This window comes from Branchiostoma lanceolatum, chromosome 4, assembly GCF_035083965.1.
Source record: "Branchiostoma lanceolatum isolate klBraLanc5 chromosome 4, klBraLanc5.hap2, whole genome shotgun sequence".
Taxonomy (NCBI): Eukaryota; Metazoa; Chordata; class Leptocardii; order Amphioxiformes; family Branchiostomatidae; genus Branchiostoma; species Branchiostoma lanceolatum.
In genome coordinates this window covers 9442995-9464795 of record NC_089725.1, presented here as the reverse complement: position 1 = coordinate 9464795, position 21801 = coordinate 9442995, and the positions used below count along the sequence as shown (strand labels likewise).

The window sequence follows — 21801 nt, the reverse complement described above, 5'->3', positions numbered from 1 at the left end:
CTGTTAGAATTTTCAACTTAAGTACATATGAATGTTAATGACACATTTATTACACTTGACCATGTAGGTCAGGTTGATGACCACACCTGGGAGGACATAGTGGGCCGAGCCACACCGGACTGCCCTGACCAGCTGGACCCCCTGATCTACCGGTCTGACAGCGGCGTGTACACCAGTCTGGCCGGGCTGGTTGGCACAGGAGGAGAGAGTCTCAACATGCTGTCTGTGGGAGTCAGGATCACGTTAGACACAGAGAAGGCAGAAACTGTCAAGGTTAGTTAATCTGTTCTCTCATTGTTATTACTGACAAAAAGTAGTAGATGCTACCTGAAACGTCTGACCGTTTCCGAAATCATTATCCAGCTGCTTGTCTGTTATGTGGCGTATCTTATTTCCTGGATGTCTAACCTTCATCGACGTGTTACTGATCGTTTCTTTTCAAACAATGTCTTTGCTGTGTCACAGGAGTTCTTAGTTGCTGTTGCTGTGCGAGGAGGAACCTTAAGACACAAGGTGTTTCTGCAAGGACAGCACTGGTTTACACAGGTAAGGCTGGACTAGACAAGGGGGCGAAAGAAATGCTTTCATCTCATATCTTCCATTGATTTGTTTGACAAGATTTCTGTAAGCATCGTTGCGGTAGATTGAATCAACACTTTCAAGAGTAGCCATGAGTCTCAAACACAAAAGTAATGAAAAGCAAAAAAATAATGGTAAGTGGATTACCAACTTGGTCCATGGAAAGATTACAGTACCTGGAGAAAGAGATCAAGAGAGATGTGTTACAAGCGTGCTTCTTTGGGGGAAGAGAAGACAGATATTAACCAAAATGAAGATGAGCGTGCTCACCAACAGTGGACTCAAAACTCTTTTTGACAGTCATGACTCTTCTGGAAGAGGTCCAGAGAGCCATTCCTCTTCTAACGTCACCAGAAGAAGAAAAATGAAAATAATTTATTTCATGTTTCCTTACAGATGATAGATTTCCTGGATGTAGAAGACTACCCTATCTTAGGTTACACATTACCACACATCCTGACAGAGCTGCATATCCACCTGCTGGGCTGTGCTGTAGACTACAGGTACTTCACACATGGTTATCTTGTCTGGTTATCTTGTCTTTGAAAGTAAAGAAAGTTGGACTGTAATTTCCAAAGCAAAAATTTGACTGTCCAAGTCTTTGTCAAGGAATTGTGTTGAAAATTTACAGTTCGACTTGTGTTTGAAATTACAAAGATCAAGTTCAATAATGGGCCTCCTAGTAGCTTTCTACAGTACCGCAGTGGAACTTCTGGTTTTCTCATGTTCTGTGAGACTCAGAAAAGACTGGAGTCAGTCAAGAGAGGGGTTCCTCCATAGGAGTTATAACACCCTGAAATGATGATCTTTTGGACATGCTGTGGTCGTGATTTTCTTCTTTTGTTTCTCTACAGACCAGTCCATCTGCCAATGAGGGCCATGCTCACCATGGAGAAACTCAGCATATCCAGCAATATTGTTGTAGATTCTGCTATTTCTGTATTAAGGTAATCTTCCATCAAGTCATCAGAATTCTTTAATGCCTGATTGTATATAACAAAAAGAGCAACTATCAAAACATGAAAACCTTTGCAACCATTCATTTGAAAGACAATACACAGGGGTACTTCTGATAAAAGATTGAATTGAAAAAACATCCCACTTTGACATCTTCAGAGCTTCAAACATAACTCAAAATATCAATTTCCACACATGCCCAAAATATGGCCTACTTTTAGGGACAAGTACATGGCAACAAAACAAGACACCAACCTTTGCAACCATTCATTTGAAAGACAATACACAGGGGTACTTCTGATAAAAGATTGAATTGAAAAAACATCCTACTTTGACATCTTCAGGGCTTCAAAGTTAGCCAAAATGTTGATTCCCGCATATGTCCAAAATATGGCCTACTTTTAGGGACAAGTCCATGGCAACAAAACAAGACACCAACCTTTGCAACCATTCATTTGATAGGCAATACATAGGGGTACCTCTGATTAAAGATTGAATTGAAAAAACATCCTACTTTGACATCTTCAGGTCTTCAAAGTTAGCCCAAAATGTTGATTTCCGCATATGTCGAAAATATGGCCTACTTTTAGGGACTAGTACACAGCAACGATACAAGACACCAACCTTTGCAACCATTCATTTGATAGAACATGCATAGGTTTACCTTTGACATGAATTTAAATCAGATCACTTCTTTACTTTCCCATATATTGGGCTTTAAATATGGCCCAACATCATATTTTTCGTCAAACATAAAAAATGACCTACTTCTGAGGACAGTTACGTGACAACCAAAAAAGATACCAAAATTTGAAAACTGATACATGATAGCTACAACTTGGATGTATATATGATGTAAATTTGAAGCAAAACAAAACACCACTTTTGGACTTACAGCGTTTGAAAGTTGGGACAAAATGACCTTTTTTCACAAGCCACAAACACTGTATTGTTTTGAGGTTGCCCAAGCACTTCAACTTGAATTTCTGAAAACTTCAAAGCTATTCTTATAAAGCTGAATAGTTGCTCTTGTTAGCCCAGTTTTTGTTTTCCCGTTAGATTCAAGCATCTGCTCGTAATCATGTCCTAAAATGAGCCAATTTTCATGTTTTTGACATACCCAAATCAGGGAAAATGGCCCCAAAACTTGTTTGGCCCGTTGCCATGGCAACAATCGGTGTTGAGCAAAAAGAAAGTTATTTTGAGGGATAGTGGGCCAAGTACTATCACTGTGCAAAATATGAGCCGAATCGATTTTTTGACCCCTGCCACCATTGTTTGATCCTTACAGACATTTGCTCTTAACTGTCTAAATGTTGAAGTCACCACAACTTACAAGAATTATTGTACATAATCATTTACAGCACAGTGATTTGGCATTTTGGCATTTCACCATTCCAGAACAAAATCCCTTGTGACTTTGTTGCAGATTTATCGTAGATGACTCTGCGTTGTACCTGTCTGCTAATGTGAGGGACCAAGGACCAGTAGACCTAAAGAGAAGTAAGTACAAAACTGTCTTGTATTGTGTCTTTGTCAAAGTTTGAGTTTGGTGAATTTTTATGTTCTAGTCAAAGTTAGGTAAAGTTGTTGGCTGTAAGATGTGACAAGGTTTGATTTAAATTCCGAAGCCTCTATTTCTGTGAACTCGCAGTGAAAGGGAAAAGGGGGTTTTCACAGTGTTTTAAGTTCACAGTTGAAACCATATTGTAGGATAGTAGTGATGCATAGGAAACACATATTCATGGTGAGAAAACCACAAAATAATAATAGTGCGATGTGTAGTGAAGAATTCTTTTTACAATTCTCGTGCCCCTTGGAACTTCTGATATAGCAGTTAAGCACTCATTTTGGAGAATAAAATTGTTTATATAGCACAGTTGAGACAACATAGTTTATGTGAAACCATATAAAACCTCCTTGGTGAAACTCATTACCGGTAGAACATGGTTGTTAATGATGTTTTCTCTTTTCCCCAGACTATGTTTGTGTGATGGACATGGGCCTGTTTGAACTCAAGCTGACCTTAAACGAAGGCAGTGACTCAGTAAGTTGCTCAGCTGACATATTTTCTCAAATACTGATGCTTAAGACAGTTGTGATTCTTACTAACAGTTAGAAGACTCTGGGCATGGTGATACTGATGGTTCATTTGTCTGTGTACAGCTGGATGCAATCGTTGAAAAAGAGTTTTGCATTTGTAGCACATGTACACACTCTGTTAAATCAAGACCAGCTGTCAACTTAAAACTTCTATCTTGGACACATTCCACTAGAAACAGCCCAGGGTAGACCTGAAGGCCTCCAACAACATGCTACATATCCGGACCTGCAGCGACTCGCTCGCCGCCCTGACGGCTCTGCTGCAGTACATGGCAGAGGATGGGGACCTGAGGGTGGAAGAGATGGAGTCTAGTGAGGAAATCAGGAGAAAGGTACACTTAGATGGCTTCAGGAGCAGTCTTTAACCTTCTCCCTGCTGCATTACCCAATAGCCAATACAAATTTGGTTCCAGATAACTACCTTAGTGGGCTGAAGGTTAAGTAAAGTTCCATGGTCCTGAAGCAATCTATACATTGTAAATGATGTATAGCAGGGTACATAATCACTTAGCCAGGAGGAAATGCCATCTGGATGTGCTATGCTACAATATCATGCATTTAAACTCCAAACCTTCTGCTTTGCTAGTTCAAACAAGTTTGGGTCGGTCCATTGTTGTTCAATGGTCCTAAAGCTATGTATTATACACTTGTATTTATCAGGGCAGATAATCACTCTGTATTTAATGTGTCGTGACCAAAAGCCAACTGTATGTGCTACAGTGTCATGCATCTGAACCTTCAGCCTTGCTAATGGACTGATCCCACAGCCCCGCCCACCTCCGCCAAGATGAAGAAATGCAAAATGAAAATATGAAAATGCAGCTATCTGATAGACCTGCTGTCACTCTCTCATTGGTCGAACTGCTAATTGCCATTCTCTCATTGGTCGAACTGCTAATTGCCATTCTCTCATTGGTCGAACTGCTAATTGAAAGTCTATTGAAACATGTACTTACACCTGAACTGTCACATTGCCTGTCCCTCCAGAGACAGCCCTCCCAGTCCAGACCTCGCTCGGACAGCCCCATCCCCCAGGTGCTGGACCATGTACAGGACCAGATGGCTGAAGCCATGATGGACGTATGGGATGTCAATGGTGGTAGGTGCTTTAATCAGAGTTAAGCCTCACCCTTAAAGACTGTCATAGAAAAGAAATAGGGTAACTTCTCCTATGTACAATGGGCATTGAATAAAGCCTCACCCAGAAACACGGCACAACTCAAATTTTTGGGGCATGAATTTAAAGTATGGAGCCTTTTGATTTTATGAATATCCAACAAAACTCAAATCATCACAACACCCTTTTGAAAATAAGTAGGTAAGAGGCAAGAAAATTATGGGTAAGAAAAATGCTGATCAGAACTGTATGGGTTGATTCTTGTATCAAAGAACCCAACACACTTATCGAGAAGAGTAGGGGTGACCCGGTGTGCTTGGCCAAAAACGAGAGCCGTGGCAAAACCACATTGCACTACCACTAGCTACTAGTACTTGAAAAAGCATCATGCTTCACCTCAATTGAGAATGACTGCTTTACCTTACCTTGTGTCCCTCATACCATGAAATCTACGAAGCCAGTATGGGCTCCTTCTGTTCTAAGGTATGTACTACTAGGATACCACATGATGTCATACACATTCCCACTACAGAAGCTGGTGTGGACCCCAGCACGGCCCTGCAGTCCCAGCCTGTCTCTACACCACAGGCCCTGTCCACGGACAGGAGACCTCTTTCCTCCTCTCTCCATGCATCCTCTACTGCTGTGCCATATCAGACCACTCCGGGTGTGTGCCAGTACACATGTAGTGTGGTAGCTTTTTGTGCATGTTCTCCTTGCATCCTTTCTCATGATTGCATGGCACACTTTGATCCGCACAATCATATAAAAGAGATGTTACTATCAACTTTTCTGATGTTGTCTGTTTGTATCATTTCTCAAATTTTCTTAAGTCTCAAGCAGGGCTGTCTCCAGGACTGGTCCCTCCGTCCCAAGAAGGAAATTTGCTTGTTAATACGGACAAAAATTTCACCCTGTCTGTAAAAAAAATTGAACTTTACGACATGGAAACATAAAAGCTTAAAATGACAGACAAAAATGAAAATTAACAAGCCAGGATTACAAATTCCAATTGAATCAAATTTGCTTCAGAATGTGTTTCAGAGAGATGAATTTCCAAACGTTTCGGGGGGAGCATGCCCTCGGACCCCCTAGTTTTGCAAGCACCGTTGGCTCTTGCCTCGGGCCTCCAATGAGTGGGACGGACAAAATTTCAAAGCTGGAGACAGCCCTGGTCTAAAGTCATCAACTTGCAAGTCCAGACAGGTTTGATCCAGTCAGTGGCAGTGGGGTGATGTTGTACCTCTTACTGTCTCCACCTAGCCCAGACTACAGGTCCCGGCAGTGAGCCCTCTAGCCTGACCCAGTCCCCACCCTCCATCATGTTCTTGTTCCCAGATGAGAATGGCCAACCCCACGCCCCCCTCCCACCTTCGTCTGTGGCGACCGAGGACGACTCGGGCAGTGCCGCTGACAGTGGGGACGACTGGGGTGATGACAGAGATGAGGATTTCTGTATCATCGATGACCCTGGACTTGGCATCATGGTCAGCAGCTTATACTATACATAGTGCAGCCCTTTTTTTATCATGCTGGGAATGTGTGTTGTCTTCAGTAGAAAGTTAGAAAAGCTGTTAAAACCAAAAACTATTATAACAACTTTGCAATTGACACAGTTAAAACTGTTAGTACCTAAGAAGCTAATAAAATCTGGTCTATGTTTGACAGGTGGTCACTATAAACAGGATTCTTAATGCTTGCGTCAATGGGAAAAATCATTTTAAAAGAAATTATTGTCCCACTTCTAGCCTAGACACGGTGAGCCCGAGGTCCGTGTGCTGACAGAAGAAGCCATCAAGGTGGAAGATAACCACTTCAGCCAGCCGCTGGGGAAGTCGGACCTGCTGAAGGCCCCCGACCACTTTCCCCCGGCCGTGCTGAGGTACACCCTCAGGGAGATGTCTGTAGTCTGGCACATGTACGGAGGCTCCGACTTTGGAAAGCCACACGATAGAACAGCTGCTAAAGGTACAAATGTATTTCCACTGAATTTTGTACATTTGCCCAAGTTTTTACTCTTTCTCAGTTCACATCTTGGTATAGATTAGAGGTTACCATATGATAGTTTCTCCACTTTTAGGCTAAGTGACATATTGTAAGAATGTGAGCAAGTGAGTGCAATCCTTCATGGTTTCTCTTTCCTTTCCCAAAGGGAGTCGCTCCAGCAGTGCGAGCCCCAGCCCAACACATGGCAACATGCAGTATGTATCATATCTCACTTATCTGTATTCACAAACATTTTAGATAATCCATCACATCATCTTGTTAACCTATTATCATAGCTGCCTAGTCTCTTTGCTTAAGAGGAGAGTACAAAAGAGACTCAGCCGCTACAATATGCACTTCCCGTCTTAAATTTGGAATCTCAATCACCAGACTATAAGATAACTTTATTAGCAAATGTCAGACAAACATTATTGAATAGTGTATACTCTATGATGTTAAATCAACAGCTATCCTTGTTAATCTATATCAAAAGCAAATGCTGCAACGTTAAACAGCAGCTCTCTGTAAAATTTACGAATATGGTATTATCATAACGTTCTGTTATAGACTGCTTTAAAATACAGAGACAAATTGATAAGGGAATGACTCCTGCTACCTTTGCTGTATGTGTAGGTATGTGAGAAGTCCTCAGCACTCTCCAGCTAAGGCAGGTGCCCAGAGGGACAGCTACAGCAGACACGGGCGGCTGGGCTGGCAGGCCAGGGGGGGCCCGGGCAGGAACACCGACGTGCATGTGGAGCTGCAGATGAACAAGGTCAGAATCTGCAAAACTTTATATCAAACAAATGTACATCCTTGCAAGTTACCTTCACAATTTGTGTGTGTGTGAGTATGTGTGAGTGTGTGTTTGTGTGTGTGTGTAGTAGTAGTAGTAGTAGTAGTAGCAGTAGTAGTAGTACCGGTAGACTCAGTCTGGTTTATTTCACAATAAAATGCAAAAATAGCATGATTATAAGAAAAGCATGATTGTATTACAGCCATAGGGGCTGAATTGCACAGTACATAGATTATATGTGTTTGTGTGTGTGTGTGTGTGTGTGTGTGTGTGTGTGTGTGTGTGTAGTAATAGTAGTAGTAGTAGCAGTAGACTCAGTCTGGTTTATTTCACAATAAAATGCAAAAACAACATGATTGTAAGAAAGCATGTATTGCAGCCATAGGGGCTGAATTGCACAGTACATATGTGTGTGTGTGAAAAGGTTAACATCAGGTGAAGGTATGAGGTCGTGGAACAACACACCAACGTGACTCCTCTAATTTCACCTGTAACCATCCTGTGGCACATGTTGCAGGTGCGGTTACAACACGAGGTGTTCCCGGAGGACACGGAGCAGGCATCTCGCCAGGTGCTGATCATCACGGAGCTGGAGATCAGGGACAGGCTGGCCTCCTCACAGATCAACAAGTTCCTGTATCAGTACACCTCCGAGGCCAGGCCAAAACAGGCTCACGCCAACATGGTCAGTCAATCTGTCCAGTTTACTGTAAATGCAGTTAACTTAAGTTTGCAGTGGTTTGATTTACGGTTTTGCGGTAACCTCTTCACTTCCAAGTAAAGCCACCTTGTTTCAACTGCAAACAAGAAGTAATCACTGATCTTAGAATATCAAGAACAGGTGGTATTTCTTAAGTACAAGTGTACCAGTTTGATGCATAGAAGGCTTTTCCACGATTGCTAAGCAACTGTTGAGCCACCAAAATTGAATGCATATGACCCTTGATTTCATAATTGGAATACGATGCAAAATGCAAAAGTATGATTTAAAAGACAACAAAACATGCAAAGTGTAAAGAATCTGTTGTTTGTCTATGAGATTTGATGAGTGCTATGTCAGTCATTTTGGTTGCTCATTGGTCACAGCCTCTAGTGGACATGGGGTGTCAGAAGGAAAAACAAATGAAAGAAACTTGCCCTCTCCTCTACTGTCTGATACATAACTGTTAATGCATTTAAGTTTGATTTTGTGATATGGAGAAAATGGAGTGTTTGCCATGCTATGATATTAAGAAGTTGCATTTTGTAAATGTTGTGATGTGTTGTTCTGGTTGACCTCTGTAGGTGATGATCAAGGCCCTACATATCCGACCAGACCCCCATCTGAAGGCCCAGGAGTGCTGCCTCAGGGTCTCCCTCCTGCCTCTCAGACTTAACATAGATCAGGTACCTTTCCTTGTAAATCCAAACAGGTCTTAACCTTCTCCCTTCTGCCAAACTCTGTAACCAGTAGGGAATCATGTGCCAAATGGCTACTTCAGTGGCTACTTCAGTGTTGCATATTTGTATCCGGGGCTCTCTACAGAAAGTTACTGGGGATGGGTTTGTATCCCACTTCTGACACCATGTTTCGAGTCCTATCTGGTCTCGTAATGTTCTTCTACCACTTGGTAAATAACACCAAACATACATGTAGATGCACTTTCTGATGCTTTATTCACTCAGTCTCTCAGCAAAGGTCTCGCAGTCTTAGATCTTCTCTGTAGACTAGAGGTGTAGTTTCTTTTGCATGTGCGTTGGTCTATGTCACTGTGAGTCTATGCTGATTTTGCTAACTTACACCACATGTTATGGTGACATTTTGCACTGCTTCTTCTTTAGCAACATGGAAGAAGTTACATTTCTCCCTAATGAGTTATGCTGTAAGTATTACAATATGATGAGTGAAATAAATCTCATATGGGAAAACATTCAACATGTTTTTCTTGCTGTTTTTTTACAGGATGCCATCAACTTCCTGAGAGACTTCTTTTTAGAGCTTGCTGATGAATCTGGCACCTGCCCTGGTATGTCGTCAATACAGGGCTCGAAATAGTGGGTGCACCTGTGTGCACCCAAAATTGGAGCTGTGCACCTAATTTTTTACTGTGGGTGTCGGCTATAGGGTAAAGGTACTATTGTACACTAGTATACAGAATATTCTTGAAATATAAGTATCAGAAAAAGCAATAGAACCTTTTGTAAAAGTTGTACTTCATTTGATGTATTTGTGAAATTTTGAAGTTAGCTATAGAATTACAGATTAAATTTCTTAAGAGCATTAAACTTTTGTTGACATTCAACATTATTTTATGGTGCACCCAAAATTCTTTCTGTGCACCTAATTTGTTAGTTGGGTGCACCAGTGCACCTATTTCCAAAAATGAATTTCGAGCCCTGGGTCAATATGTCATGTCAAGTTATGTCATGTCAAGTTTATTGCACATCAATTGCATCAGGTACAATGTATGGCAAATAACATGGAATATTAACAACTACATACTATTTGTACTTCCGGTAAGTGTACTAATGTAACATCATTACTCGATACATAATATAACAGAATAGTACGTCTCACATTATGACATGGTTTCTCTTTTGGATAACACCATTATGATAATGATATACATGTATATATATTGGCCTAGGTAAGCAAATACATGTACACAGTCAGGGCATGATACAATGTCATGTACATTAAATTTTGTATATGTGGTATGTCTTCATAATGCAGCTGCGAAATCAAAGTACACAGTGTAGATCAAGGCAAACATTAATAATAATATCAGGTGTATTTGCAGCCAGTGCCACAGGCAGGTACCCAATGTGTAGGGTAATGAGGCTGTTTAACGTGTTCGAGGCACCTCCTCGAGCACGGGACCCCCGTTTTACGTCCCTCCCGGAAGACGATTTCGTGGAAAGCTTCGTGAGGCTACAGCAATCCGGACGTCCTTGGTTGGTCTCCCATCCAAGCACTGTCCGGACCGCGCGTTGCTTAACTTCCGAGATCGAGGGATCGGGTGTATCCAACGCGCCACGCGGCCGTAGTTATTAAAAAAAAGAGATTTTCTTAAGGAATACATGTACGAGTACCTGCATTTGAGGTTTGTTGCATCCACTCTATTGCTGACAGAAGTTGTTGCCTTTGTTGTCCCAGATGTACCAGACAGCAGTATGAGTCCCCTGGCGGCCTCCCCTCCCAGCCCGGTGATGCTGGTGGGGTCACCACTGTTCACTGATGTGGCGGGTGAAGATCCTGTCAGAGGGGCAGAGGGCACAGACTCCAGCATGACCTCCTCCAGGGGCAGTGGGCAGTCAGACTCTAGTCCTGCTGGACCTATCTTCTTCAGGTTAGTGTGCCTTCTTGTTTTTGCAACAATATGTACTTTGTAGTCTCCATTGCGCACATACTGTAAATGGAAAATGTTTTTAAGGTGATTTTGTGCTTGTGGTTTTCATGGCAAATTTAAAACCAACGCAAAATGTTTATTCCGTCCTCTACCTGTCTACCTCCTTGTTTCAACCACGAAATTAAAACAACTGGGAGTGCACACTTTCCCTCAAAATGAAATCACACAAAAATTTTTCCTTTTGCAGTTACTATGTATCCGTTCCATTTGTACAACAATGGTCAGGCGTTGCTCTGTTTTTCCTAATGCTGCTAATGAAGTATGAGAACATTTACATATGATTTGCATAAATCTGTTTGTATCTGGTTCCAGAGAGTTCACCTTTTCTCCTGAGGTGCCCATCAGACTAGACTACCACGGGAAGAGGGTAGACATGGAACAGGTTTGTCTTACTCCTTCACATCAAGCCAGTGTCTTTAATATGTCTTATTAGTAAACCTAATTCCCTAGTGCACGTGCAAGAGCCAGCAATCATGTGCAATGTAGTAGTAGTAGTAGTAGTAGTATTCATTATTTGATTATACTGCTGCTGGGGTCCCTGACACGGGTGGGCAGCAGTCGGCTAGTCTTCACACTGCGCTTAGATAACAAAACACTTTTTGATGTTTTCATTGCCATAGATATAAGATTTTAATGCTGAAACTGATACTGAACTTTTATGATAAATGTCCTCCTTGTGTAGGGTGCATTTGCAGGTTTGCTGCTAGGACTCAGTCAACTCAACAACTCTGAGCTGAAGCTGAGAAGACTCAACTATAGACACGGGTAAGTTGATTTTGAATGAAACCAGCAGCCAAGCAAAAGTTTTAAGTAACTCACATATCTTACACTTTGAATTTAGCATTGTAAATGCCCAGAATTGGTAATTTTCCCTCAATTGGCCTTTTCAGTTAACTGTTTGCTTGAACCCTTAAGTGTGTTTATACAGATGAATATTGTGAATCCTGTCTGCGGTAAGAATTCTTCTCCAGATCCTACATTTGTATTTCACTCAACTCCAAAAGGGTTTCCAGAAACGGTGGGGTGGTGTACCAGGCAAGGCTACCCTGCTAGGCTACTCATTCTGGGCCCTAAGGCTATGCATGGGGGTTTGGCCTCAAAACTTTCATGCATAGCCTTGGGGCCCATAGAGGGTAGCCTGGCAGGGTAGACTAGCCCAGTAGACCATACCATCCCACCTTTTCCAGACTTTTGTAGTCTGTATAGTGCATAGTACATTGATTCCGCACTCCCAATGTATAAAATCTAAACCTTTTCTCTGGTTGCACAGGCTGCTGGGGTATGACAAGATGGTGGCCTACGCTGTGACAGAGTGGGGCGAGGACATCAGGAAAAACCAACTTCCAGGAATCCTGGGTGGCGTAGGACCCATGCACTCTCTAGTACAAATAGGTAAGTCACTTTCTTCAGTGACATACATTTTATTCAAATGAGAATTAAGACTGGTACACACGACTAAAATTTCTTGGTAAGAAGACTTTCAAACTGCATCGGCATCAACATTTTAGTATTATCATTTTTTGCTTCCATCAAAATTTCTGTGCACTTTAAAGAGGCAGCAAGTTCCAATGTATGAAAAATTGTTTTGATATTCTCTCCAGTCCAAGGTATAGTAGACCTGGTGTGGCTGCCAATTGAACAGTACCGCAAGGACGGTCGCATCGTCCGAGGTCTCCAGAGAGGGGCGAGCTCCTTCGCTACGTCCACCGCCATGGCCACCCTGGAGCTGACCAACCGGGTGGTTCAGTCCATCCAGACGGCAGCGGAGTTCACGTACGACATGTTGTCATCAGGACCCAGCGTCAGGAAGCTGGGGCAGGGGACATTCATCCAGCACCGCATGGCTCAACAGCCGGCCGATGTTCGGGAGGGCGTTACGAAGGCTTACAATGTGGTCAGGGAGGTAAGGCAACAGGGAAAGCCTGAACATGTGCATTGTAGTTTCTATACTATTAGACAAGTATCAAAATTCAAATGTTCACCAAAAAGATAAGGAAATCAGAAGACTCGCTTGTGTTATAAGTAGCATGTATAAGTTATAACTGCCTTCCTGAGTAACACACCAGCTTCGCAGACATATGGTATGACAGCAGCTGGTTATATTGCACACAATGAGACGTCACACCTAACTTTTGCACATCTAGCTGTAAGCACTGTTTAAACCCTAAATCCTAGTGAGGATGCCCATACTGTACTTGGTGGCAATGAGTTCCACTCCCCAATAGTTCTAGGAAAAAACAAATTTTTGACATTTTTAAAGGTCTACTTCCCCTGTTTTCCAATATGAATTTATATTACAGTAGGGCAAGCAAATGCCTAAAAGTGCTGTAAAACATTTGATTTCAATGTAATAAAGCTGATTAAGTGATTGCTGTTCTGAAGACAAGTTGTATTTCTCTCCAGGGTGTTACAGACACAGCCCACACCATCTACCGTGTAGCAGCGGAGCAGCACGAGCAGAAGGGCGTGACAGGCGCCGTGGGAGGGGTGCTGCGTCAGATCCCCCCCACCATGGTCAAACCCGTCATCCTGGCTACCGAGGCCACGTCAAACGTCATCGGGGGCGTTCGCAACCAGTTCCTGCCGGACGCTCGACGCGAGGCCTCGGAAAAGTGGCGGTCGGAGGAGCAAAAATAGTTTTTTGTTGTCCAAATGTTGCTGATGTCGGTGAACCATTGTGCTGCTTTTAGGTCAAGGGAACTATTGTTCAAGGCTACTAGACAAAAAGACAGAATTGAACATACCAAACTGGTGTACTTTGTCAGCTGCTTTATGATACCTTACTTTACAAGCTTTTATATGCATAGTTTTAACTGTACTTTAACATTTTGTATAAGTGATATTGTTATTAAAATTTCATATTGCAATGTCCCCAAAAACATGTAGATGTCAAAGATATTTGGATGAATCTCAAACATGACTTGTAACGTTGGGTAACATAAATTCGGGATTTTTCCGATAATGGTTGACTGAAATCAATCTAGCAGAACAATAAACCATCCTTTCTTTCTATCATTCTGTCAGTATCATGTACTATCTTAAAGTTTGCACTAATCATATATATGGTAGATTTTGGATATAGGAGGTTCTTTGTACACAACCAGGTAATCTCACCTGCTGACGTTTCGGTATCTATCAGACACCTTCTTCAGAGCTTCTGACTGGAGTGCTGTTTCTCACCGCTATAAGTAGCCGATGTAGGTGGCGCTTTTGCCTCCTATATCCTATATTCTACCAACCTGATGAAATTATTTTCGGAAGTATGGTAGATTTTGTCTCTAGTCGTGCTGACACCATAATATTTCAACTTCAAACTACCGTCCGCCGCACGCACAATGACGGTGCTGTCGGACAGGGGGGGCACATTAATTCGGGAGAGAAGATTCGTCTTGAATATCTTACCGCTAATCACATTTTATACAGCAGCTATTCGTCCCATCCTTGGCCTGAGGAGAGTGCTATGGATATAGACGTGTCCAAGTAAAAAACATACACGAAAAAACGGCCGTACCGCACGCATCAGGCCTTCGGGAACAACCCGTGTGTTGAGTCGGTAGAACGTCACTCAAAGTTCACCCCCACCGTCATGGAAATTTGTACATTATTCATCGGGGCGTTAGCTGGATGCCGTAGAAATGGTAATACTACTATGTCCATGTGTTTCTGCTTGTGCTAAGAGCAAACTTTGAGGAAAATATCGCCATCAGTCCACTATCACACACAACATTTAGACAAAAAAGTGTTCCTCGCAAACGTTTGTCGTCTGCCGAATAGCAGGATTCTGGGTAACGAATATGGCGGCGGGAAAATTCACCGTAGTGCCGTAGCCATTGGTTGTAGCAACAAAGAGGCGTTTTGATGATTAATCACACTTAGAGTCCAGTTGTAGGTTAGCAAAAGAGATTCTAATAAGTTGTCTTGTAAATAATTGTGTTTAGCAGGAAGCGGATGTGACATTTGTCTTATAAACCAGCGAACAACTATGTACATATAATTCTCCCACGAAGCCCTCAGACTGTGACAATAAGGGACGGAGAGTTTTTGACGTAGCCAACTTCTAATGCATGGTTATCGAAGCTTTTCAGACAGTGTTCTGAATGCGTTAGTCTGTCAAGTTTGCATTTCTAGCGGTATTACTGATGTTGCATCTAGCACATATCCCTAAACACCCTTTTTCGAAAAATCCCGAATTTAAGTACCCCGCGAATTTATGTTACCCAACGTTATATCCTTTATTCAATGTTTTATGAAACCTTTAATTATGGCCTGCATTGTACAGTATCTAGCAGGGCATTATATGCAAGTGCTCATTGTCTTAACCATCTGTGATATTTAGTTGCTTAGTTGCAAGTAATGCTGAAGGGAAAGATAATCAAAACTCCATTTCATCAGACATTTTCATGTTTTCACCTCTTTTTGTTCATACAGCCTAAAAGTGACATTTTTTCAACATGGACTCTGGATAGTGTACCATTGTTTGGAATTTAAGCCCCAAATGACAAAGTGCTGTGACATTGCATTTTGTACCTTTGGATCTTATACATATTTGTTCCAAATTCTTGTGTGCATAACTGCTGCATATTATCTGCATGAAATTTGCATATTTTCGGCAACCATTGAAACAATCACCAAGTGTTCAAACATAGGACCAATTTTAGTATTGCTAATTTAGACTCTGTAAACAAAAATAGTGTGTCACTGTTGTTTATTATATACTGATTGCCCGAGAGTTACTTTTTTTCAGAAAATGTAAATGACATTGTAGGTTTCATTGGAAAGAATTTGTCAACAGTAAGAACGTGATAAAACAATTGTATGCAAGGTACTACCATGGTACTCTCCAAGCAGAGGTTGGTGGGGAAGATTGTGACCTTTTTATCCTGTGCCCTGTGTTCTGTCGGAGAGCGGACAGAAACGGCATATGATAAAAGGGTCACAATCTTCCCCACCAAGGTCTGCTTGGAGAGTACTAGCATAGCAGTGGATTGCTACTACTACCATGGCCTTCATCAGTATGTTTTTATGAAGGATGTTGTATGGTAACTTCTTTTTGTTGTCATGATTTTTTTCATGTTTCTGTGACACAAAGAGGATGACATCCTGTAACATCATTATTTGTAGCCTGAGTTGGAGCTGTGTCAGATATTGTGCAATCCTACAGTCTGTTGCATGCTTCTCTTTTAACTGGGTGTCACAGCTTGTTGGCTATCTGTTCTGTACTGTATTCTCTAGATGATACAGTTGCTGTACATCAAATCATTAGTTTTGGTTAAACACCTGTTAGACATCAGATTCTGTTCAGTCACTGATGAAAGCCAGCGGATGGTGTCTGAAACATCTGACCATTTGTAAACTTATCCAGATGCTTGAGTAACTTTTGTATTTAGTATCCAATTACCTGGATGTCTTACCTTCATTGACAATACAATACATTGTTACGTCAATCTGTATATCTTCCATGTTTGAAGGTAAGAAAATTAGATTGATGAATCTGTTTTGTTTTTTCAGTCTAGTAAACTGCTTGATGTACCTTACAGTAGGTACACTTCTGAATCAATACTTGTTGCCTCCCCTAAGCTTATGAATATAACTGATGTTTAAACAATGAAAGCCTGTGAAACAGTGTCAGTGCCAGCTAATGGTATTGTTAGCAACTGTGAACAGGGGACAAGTTGCAATACCCTCCTCTGAAGGAGATGCTGAATTGTGCTGTGGTTCCAATGTATATAAATCATGTTTTATTGTGATATACATATTATGCACAGTGTACATTAATGTAATTGAAGCAAGCTTTTTTTCTATTATTTTGAAATCTCAATTCTATCAAGTATATAATATGCTATCATAAAGCTTTCAGTGTGAAAGTGCTTGTGGTACCGGTAGCCAAAATGCCATGTCCAGCTAACAACATGGCCATATCAGTACTTGATATAAGTGATCAGTTGTCTGTGGGGTAGGTTGCTACTGCCAAGGGGTAAGAATACCCTGCCTAGGAACGAATAACAAAACAATAACACTTTCTTGTCTGCTTGTATGTCACTGTAAAGCAATAGGTGATGTGTACATAAGTCACTTGTCAGAAGCTTCACAAACTGAAATAAACAGATTTAAAGTTATGTTGAATATTGTTGCTACTTGAAAAAAGATCCAACACCAATTATTATATATGAACATTTTTTTAGTCATTGTTTCAAGAAAAATATACTTAGTATTACGACATCAACATACACAGAGAAAAACGATGGCTTTGAACTTTATGCGGGCACTTCTGGTATCCAATAACGGCTTGCAGAAAAGTGTGTCTTTCAAGACTAGGAGACGACTACAGTAAGTAACATACTGGCAATGGAATGTTTCTGTTTTGAGTGTTACTCTTTGAGTAATTAGGATGGTGACTAGTAATGGATTTATACAAAGGAAACACTATATCTCTAAATAAAACACCTGGTCTATAAAATTCTGATTCACAATTGAGGGCACTTCACATACCAGTAACAATACAGAAAAGTTAAGATCACAGACAGACAAAATACCCTGTCCCAACCAGCCATTACCAAAATGCTGCGGTCTCTAAATCATATGGCAACAATAGTCCTAACCTTTCTCCATACCAATTTGCAAGTCTGCAATGTCTCCTCTACAAATCAAAAAGCATGGTAAAAGCTTTTAATTGTTATCTTTCGTTACATAGCTATAGTTGAAAGCTGTTGCCATGACCAAAGTAACAACAAAATTGAGTTGGTTTTTACTACTACTAGGGATCATCCAGGTGTGCTAGAGACTACAAACACATGGAAACAAAACGTCTGGAGTCAAGGCACGGGTGAAACAGACAATACCGTTCATCATCTGATATTTACATTTATGAATAGCATTGTAAAGTTCAGTTCATATTTACATTCGTAACATTCAGTCTTCATTTATAATTCATGAATAGCAGCAATTATACAAGCTCATTGCAACTGCCTTTCCACACCTAAAAAAAACACATCTTTTAAAACTTTTCATGTGATTTTACTTTTCCTTGTTAAACTACCATTAACTACAAAAACACTACGCAAGCAGCAGTAGTAGTACAGGTACTTTTTCTAAGGCACATGAACATTCAGGAATGTGTTCTTGCTAAAACAGTTGCTGACCATATCTGGCTACTGTAAATGCATTTAAGTTAGCTGTGGTTTTATGTTTGCGGTAACTGCTTCAATGTGAAAATGCTTCTTCTGCCTGCCTACAACCTTGTTTCAACTGCAAACTAAAAACCACTGCGAACATTCCATTTTCTTCCTACAGCAAAATTACATCACTGCGAAACTAAATGTATTTACAGTAAGCTACATCTCCAAGTCTGACTCCTCACTTATAGAGGGACTCCTGCCCTTGGTATTTTGGAACGACCCCTCGTCACTGTCACTGTCGCTCAGGTTGTAGCTGGTGGACCTGGACCTGCTGTTTCTTTCAGCTACAAAGACCTCGTCCACTCCAGCACTGCGTAGGGCCTCCTGGTATTTCTTCTCAGCAGCCTTCTTCGCGTTGATCTGGTAAACAAATAGGCAAGTGTATAGTGCATGTGATCTAGTAAGCTGCAGGAATCTGGCAGAAGAGGTAACTCAAAAAGAAATACCATTTTCCTTGAGATGCAAGCTCATCATATGCTTAAAGCCATAAAATGATAAACATTGAAGCTGTACTTTTACTTTCTAGAAACATCTACCAAACATAGTGTCACCTTCTTACTCTAGTCTAAGTGGCATTGGTGTAGCATAACGGTTACAGCGTTGGGCTCAGAACCAATAGGTCCCGGGTTCAATACTCTGACATGTCCCGAAGTTGTTACCCTTGGTAAAGGCACTTTACACGACTTTCCTAACTTGTTGGTGGTGTGACGCCCACCGAGCCTCTTGGCTAATCTGTCAAAAAAGTGTGCAAAAAAACACACACGGATTTGGTGTGCCAATGTGCCAAGACCTGCACATTTGCCATCAAGAACCGTTAACTTTTTTTTATAGAAACAACTGCTTACCTGTGATTGCCTCTCAAACATATACGGCCTGTTTTCCACCCTTGCCATCATTTCATTCAGCGACCTCTTGTAGTCCAGCTGGCGGGCTCTCTCTTGATCTCTGTTGAACATAATTAGATGTTGGTAAATCATTTTTTCATCACAGCTGGTATCTAAGTACACATTCAGAAAAGGAATGAAAATTATATATAAGACAATAAACAGGCTTTTGCTTTTACCTAAGATTCATAAACAGGGCATCCAAAGGGGGGGGGGGCAGGCTTCCACCAATGGGCTCTGTGGATTAACAATTACCTGGTACCTTTGCATGTCAATTAATTTCCACGCTGTTCCAGTGTCTGGTATGAGGAAAAAACAACAGTAGCAGTGTGTGTGGGAGGAACACATGTACATGAATAATTATGCAAATTTTAATTACCAGGGAAATAGGGTGTCCTCTGGGTGTCCTCTGCAAAAGGAGCCCGGCGTCTAATTTCTTTGTTTTCTTGTATGGTGTCCAGATTAGACACCTTGCAATTGCTAGCTAAAAGCCAAGCTACCCGACAATAACTATATCTGTGGTACATATATACCTGAATTCTTTCAGCTTGTCATCATTCACTTCACTGAGGGCCATAGACTGGTCATTGGCCCTTGCCTTGGCAGCCAGAGACTTTCTGATCTCCTTCTCCTTCAGTCGTTTCTGCCTCTCCCTCATCATCGCCTCCTGCTCCTCCATCTCTCTCTCCATCAGGGATGCTCGCACTGCCTGGGTCCTCTTGCGCGTAGACTCCGTCGTGGCAGCCGGAATGGAATCCATGGACGTGGATAACCGACCAGGAGAGGAGAGGGGACGTGATCTGGGCGCTTTGAACGGCCACCTGTTCTCCCTCAGGCTCTCCTGGTCCCTCTCTATGTCCTCGTAGATTTTGTGAGCCTTTGAGGGAATGCGAGACGTGCGGAGGTTAAACGGTTCTACCACGGTGGCCTCCTTCGCTCTCCTCTTTTGTCCGAGCTCCCATTGAAGTTTTTTGTGTATGTGGTCAAAGTCGGGTACCGAGTGCCTTATCCTGGGTTTGAATGAGTATCCGGCACTCCTGGGCCTTTGGCTGTAAAACCTGTCCTGCGACATTGCATTTTTACTATACATTTTAGCATTCTCTCTTGCCTGCATGCTTGGAGGAAGGGAAGCTGACCTCATGAGTTCCTCTGCTCTCATCTTCTTCTTGATGGCCCTGTATTCCTCATCCTCCAGGATTCTATCTGCCGCTGCTGGGTCATGCAGGGATCTAGGCACCGGCTTGGCTTTGAACTGTTTTACCTTCTTCTTCTTGGGGCTTGTCTTCATCATGAACTGTGCCCGTTCAAGTCTTTCCTTCTTCTTCTCCGCCTCCCTCTTATAGAAGCTGAAAGGTTTCTCCATGGACTTGAGAATTTCTTTGCTGTATTGTCTGATCTGTTGCCTCTTCTCTTCCTGTTCCCTCATTATGTCATCAAACATGGGGACGTAAACATGCGCTGGTGCCGGGGAGGCCTTAAACTTCTTCTGTAGCTCTGCCTCTTCTCGATGTTGCTTAGTGATCAAGTGCTCTTGAAGGGCTATCATAGCGGACGTCTTTTTCTTTGGTTTGCTGGCCTCGCGTAAGGTCATTTCAAAAGGTTCAGGGATTGTGATCTTAGGTGACCACTCCTTGCTTTTCTTTGTTGAGGTGCTCGTTCGTGAAGCTCTTGACGCTGACCTCCCCCTGTAGGGCGCATAGTCGTCCACAGAGAAGTTGTCCCACATGTTGTCTATACGATTCATCGGTGTGGGTCCTGGGGTTGTTTGCCGCCAGGGTGAGGACCTACCGTCAAGTTCATACTCATAGCCACCACCGTCGTCATCGCTAGTGGCATAGCTGTCCGACCCCACCCTCCTCAAGTCCTGCTCGCTCAGACTTCGCGCCCTTTTCAAGTAGTTGAGATCGATGTCGTGATCTCTTTTCGCTGACCAGGCAAACTTGCTGCTGGACATTGAGGGCGGTCTGCTGCTGGTGGTGGGCAGAGGTGGCTTGGCCGCTGTCATATCCCTTATCTTGTCCGCACTCCCGGATGCCCTGAAGCTACTTCTCAAGTCGTCCAGATCTCTGAACAGCTCGTCCGTGTCCTCGCTCTCCATGACACCCGGGCTTACTTCCCTGTGGCTTCGTCTCTCCTCTGCTTCGCGGATTTCTTCATACAGACCGTGCACCATGGTCAACGTTTTCTGGTGTTCTCTCTTGAGCTCCTGCATCTTTTCATAGAAATCATCGGTAGACATGTTGGACATGTCGTTGGCAAGGGCACCAATCGGGTCAACGCTTTGGTATCTATCGTCCTCGTCTACCTGTGGTTCACCTGTATAATCCCCTGCCGCTTCTGGTTCCCTTTCTTCTGGCTGGAGCCAGACATCTCGGACAGAAGTAGCAGTGGCAGTCGGTTCCTCGTCGTCTGATCGAAGAAACTCGTCGACACTTTCCGTCCTTCTCCCGGGCGATCTCTTCTGACTCTGTCGTCCCTTCTTGATCTTGGTCGTGTCCAGTCTCTCGCTGAAGCTTGCCGCCAGTCGAGATCCTGGCATTCTTGGGTTTTTGACGCAAGAATTGGTCAAAACTGCCATCCCGTGGCCGGTTGCCATGATCGCCGCTTTCACTATTTACGCGTCTCCTTGGAATGAATAAACCACGGTTGATTTCTATCCCGCCATGCTTTGCGCAGCAGCTGTTCATTAAAGATCTATAAATTGCCTGTTTAAATTATCAAAATCTAAAAATTATTTTGAAAAATTTATCATCCAAAAATGAATTATTACAACATTATATTTTTGCTTTTATACACATATCTATTGATAGATTAT

At 42.3% G+C, this 21801-nt stretch overlaps 2 protein-coding genes across 4 annotated transcripts in view; one reads left to right on the top strand and one right to left on the bottom strand.

Annotated features, from left to right (window-relative positions):
* Nucleotides 1-17043, top strand: part of LOC136432472 (autophagy-related protein 2 homolog B-like) — a 35356-nt gene extending 18313 nt beyond the window's left edge. Inside the window, exons 23-44 of one of the 3 annotated variants that reach the window (XM_066423784.1) lie at nt 68-273; nt 466-546; nt 976-1082; nt 1434-1526; nt 2966-3039; nt 3516-3583; nt 3813-3971; nt 4627-4738; nt 5289-5423; nt 6020-6243; nt 6505-6724; nt 6909-6957; nt 7376-7517; nt 8056-8223; nt 8823-8924; nt 9481-9544; nt 10675-10867; nt 11240-11309; nt 11610-11692; nt 12198-12319; nt 12529-12830; nt 13331-17043. In XM_066423784.1, coding sequence (XP_066279881.1) covers nt 68-273; nt 466-546; nt 976-1082; nt 1434-1526; nt 2966-3039; nt 3516-3583; nt 3813-3971; nt 4627-4738; nt 5289-5423; nt 6020-6243; nt 6505-6724; nt 6909-6957; nt 7376-7517; nt 8056-8223; nt 8823-8924; nt 9481-9544; nt 10675-10867; nt 11240-11309; nt 11610-11692; nt 12198-12319; nt 12529-12830; nt 13331-13564 — 3008 coding nt within the window. In that variant the 3' untranslated portion in view covers nt 13565-17043. The remainder of the gene's footprint in view (nt 1-67; nt 274-465; nt 547-975; nt 1083-1433; nt 1527-2965; nt 3040-3515; nt 3584-3812; nt 3972-4626; nt 4739-5288; nt 5424-6019; nt 6244-6504; nt 6725-6908; nt 6958-7375; nt 7518-8055; nt 8224-8822; nt 8925-9480; nt 9545-10674; nt 10868-11239; nt 11310-11609; nt 11693-12197; nt 12320-12528; nt 12831-13330) is intronic. The other 2 variants (XM_066423786.1, XM_066423785.1) reach the window with 2 other exon arrangements.
* Nucleotides 17044-17138: 95 nt separating this feature from the next.
* On the bottom strand, nt 17139-21639 carry LOC136432473 (protein FAM161A-like). Its single transcript, XM_066423787.1, has 3 exons — nt 19520-21639; nt 18948-19047; nt 17139-18462 (listed from the first exon to the last, which is right to left on the bottom strand). The coding sequence occupies exons 1-3, from the start codon at nt 21580-21582 to the stop codon at nt 18259-18261; spliced, it is 2367 nt and encodes a 788-aa protein (XP_066279884.1). The 5' UTR covers nt 21583-21639; the 3' UTR covers nt 17139-18258.
* Between the last annotated feature and the right edge of the window lie 162 nt (nt 21640-21801).

Bases quoted from the DNA above. Each gene is read 5' to 3' on its own strand.
- LOC136432473 (XM_066423787.1), bottom strand. From the start codon at position 21,582: ATGGCAACCGGCCACGGGATGGCAGTTTTGACCAATTCTTGCGTCAAA. The intron at 19,048-19,519 runs GTATATATGTAC...TATGTTCAACAG, and splicing joins GACAAGCTGAAAGAATTCAG to AGATCAAGAGAGAGCCCGCC. The intron at 18,463-18,947 runs GTAAGCAGTTGT...TTTGTTTACCAG, and splicing joins TGTTTGAGAGGCAATCACAG to ATCAACGCGAAGAAGGCTGC.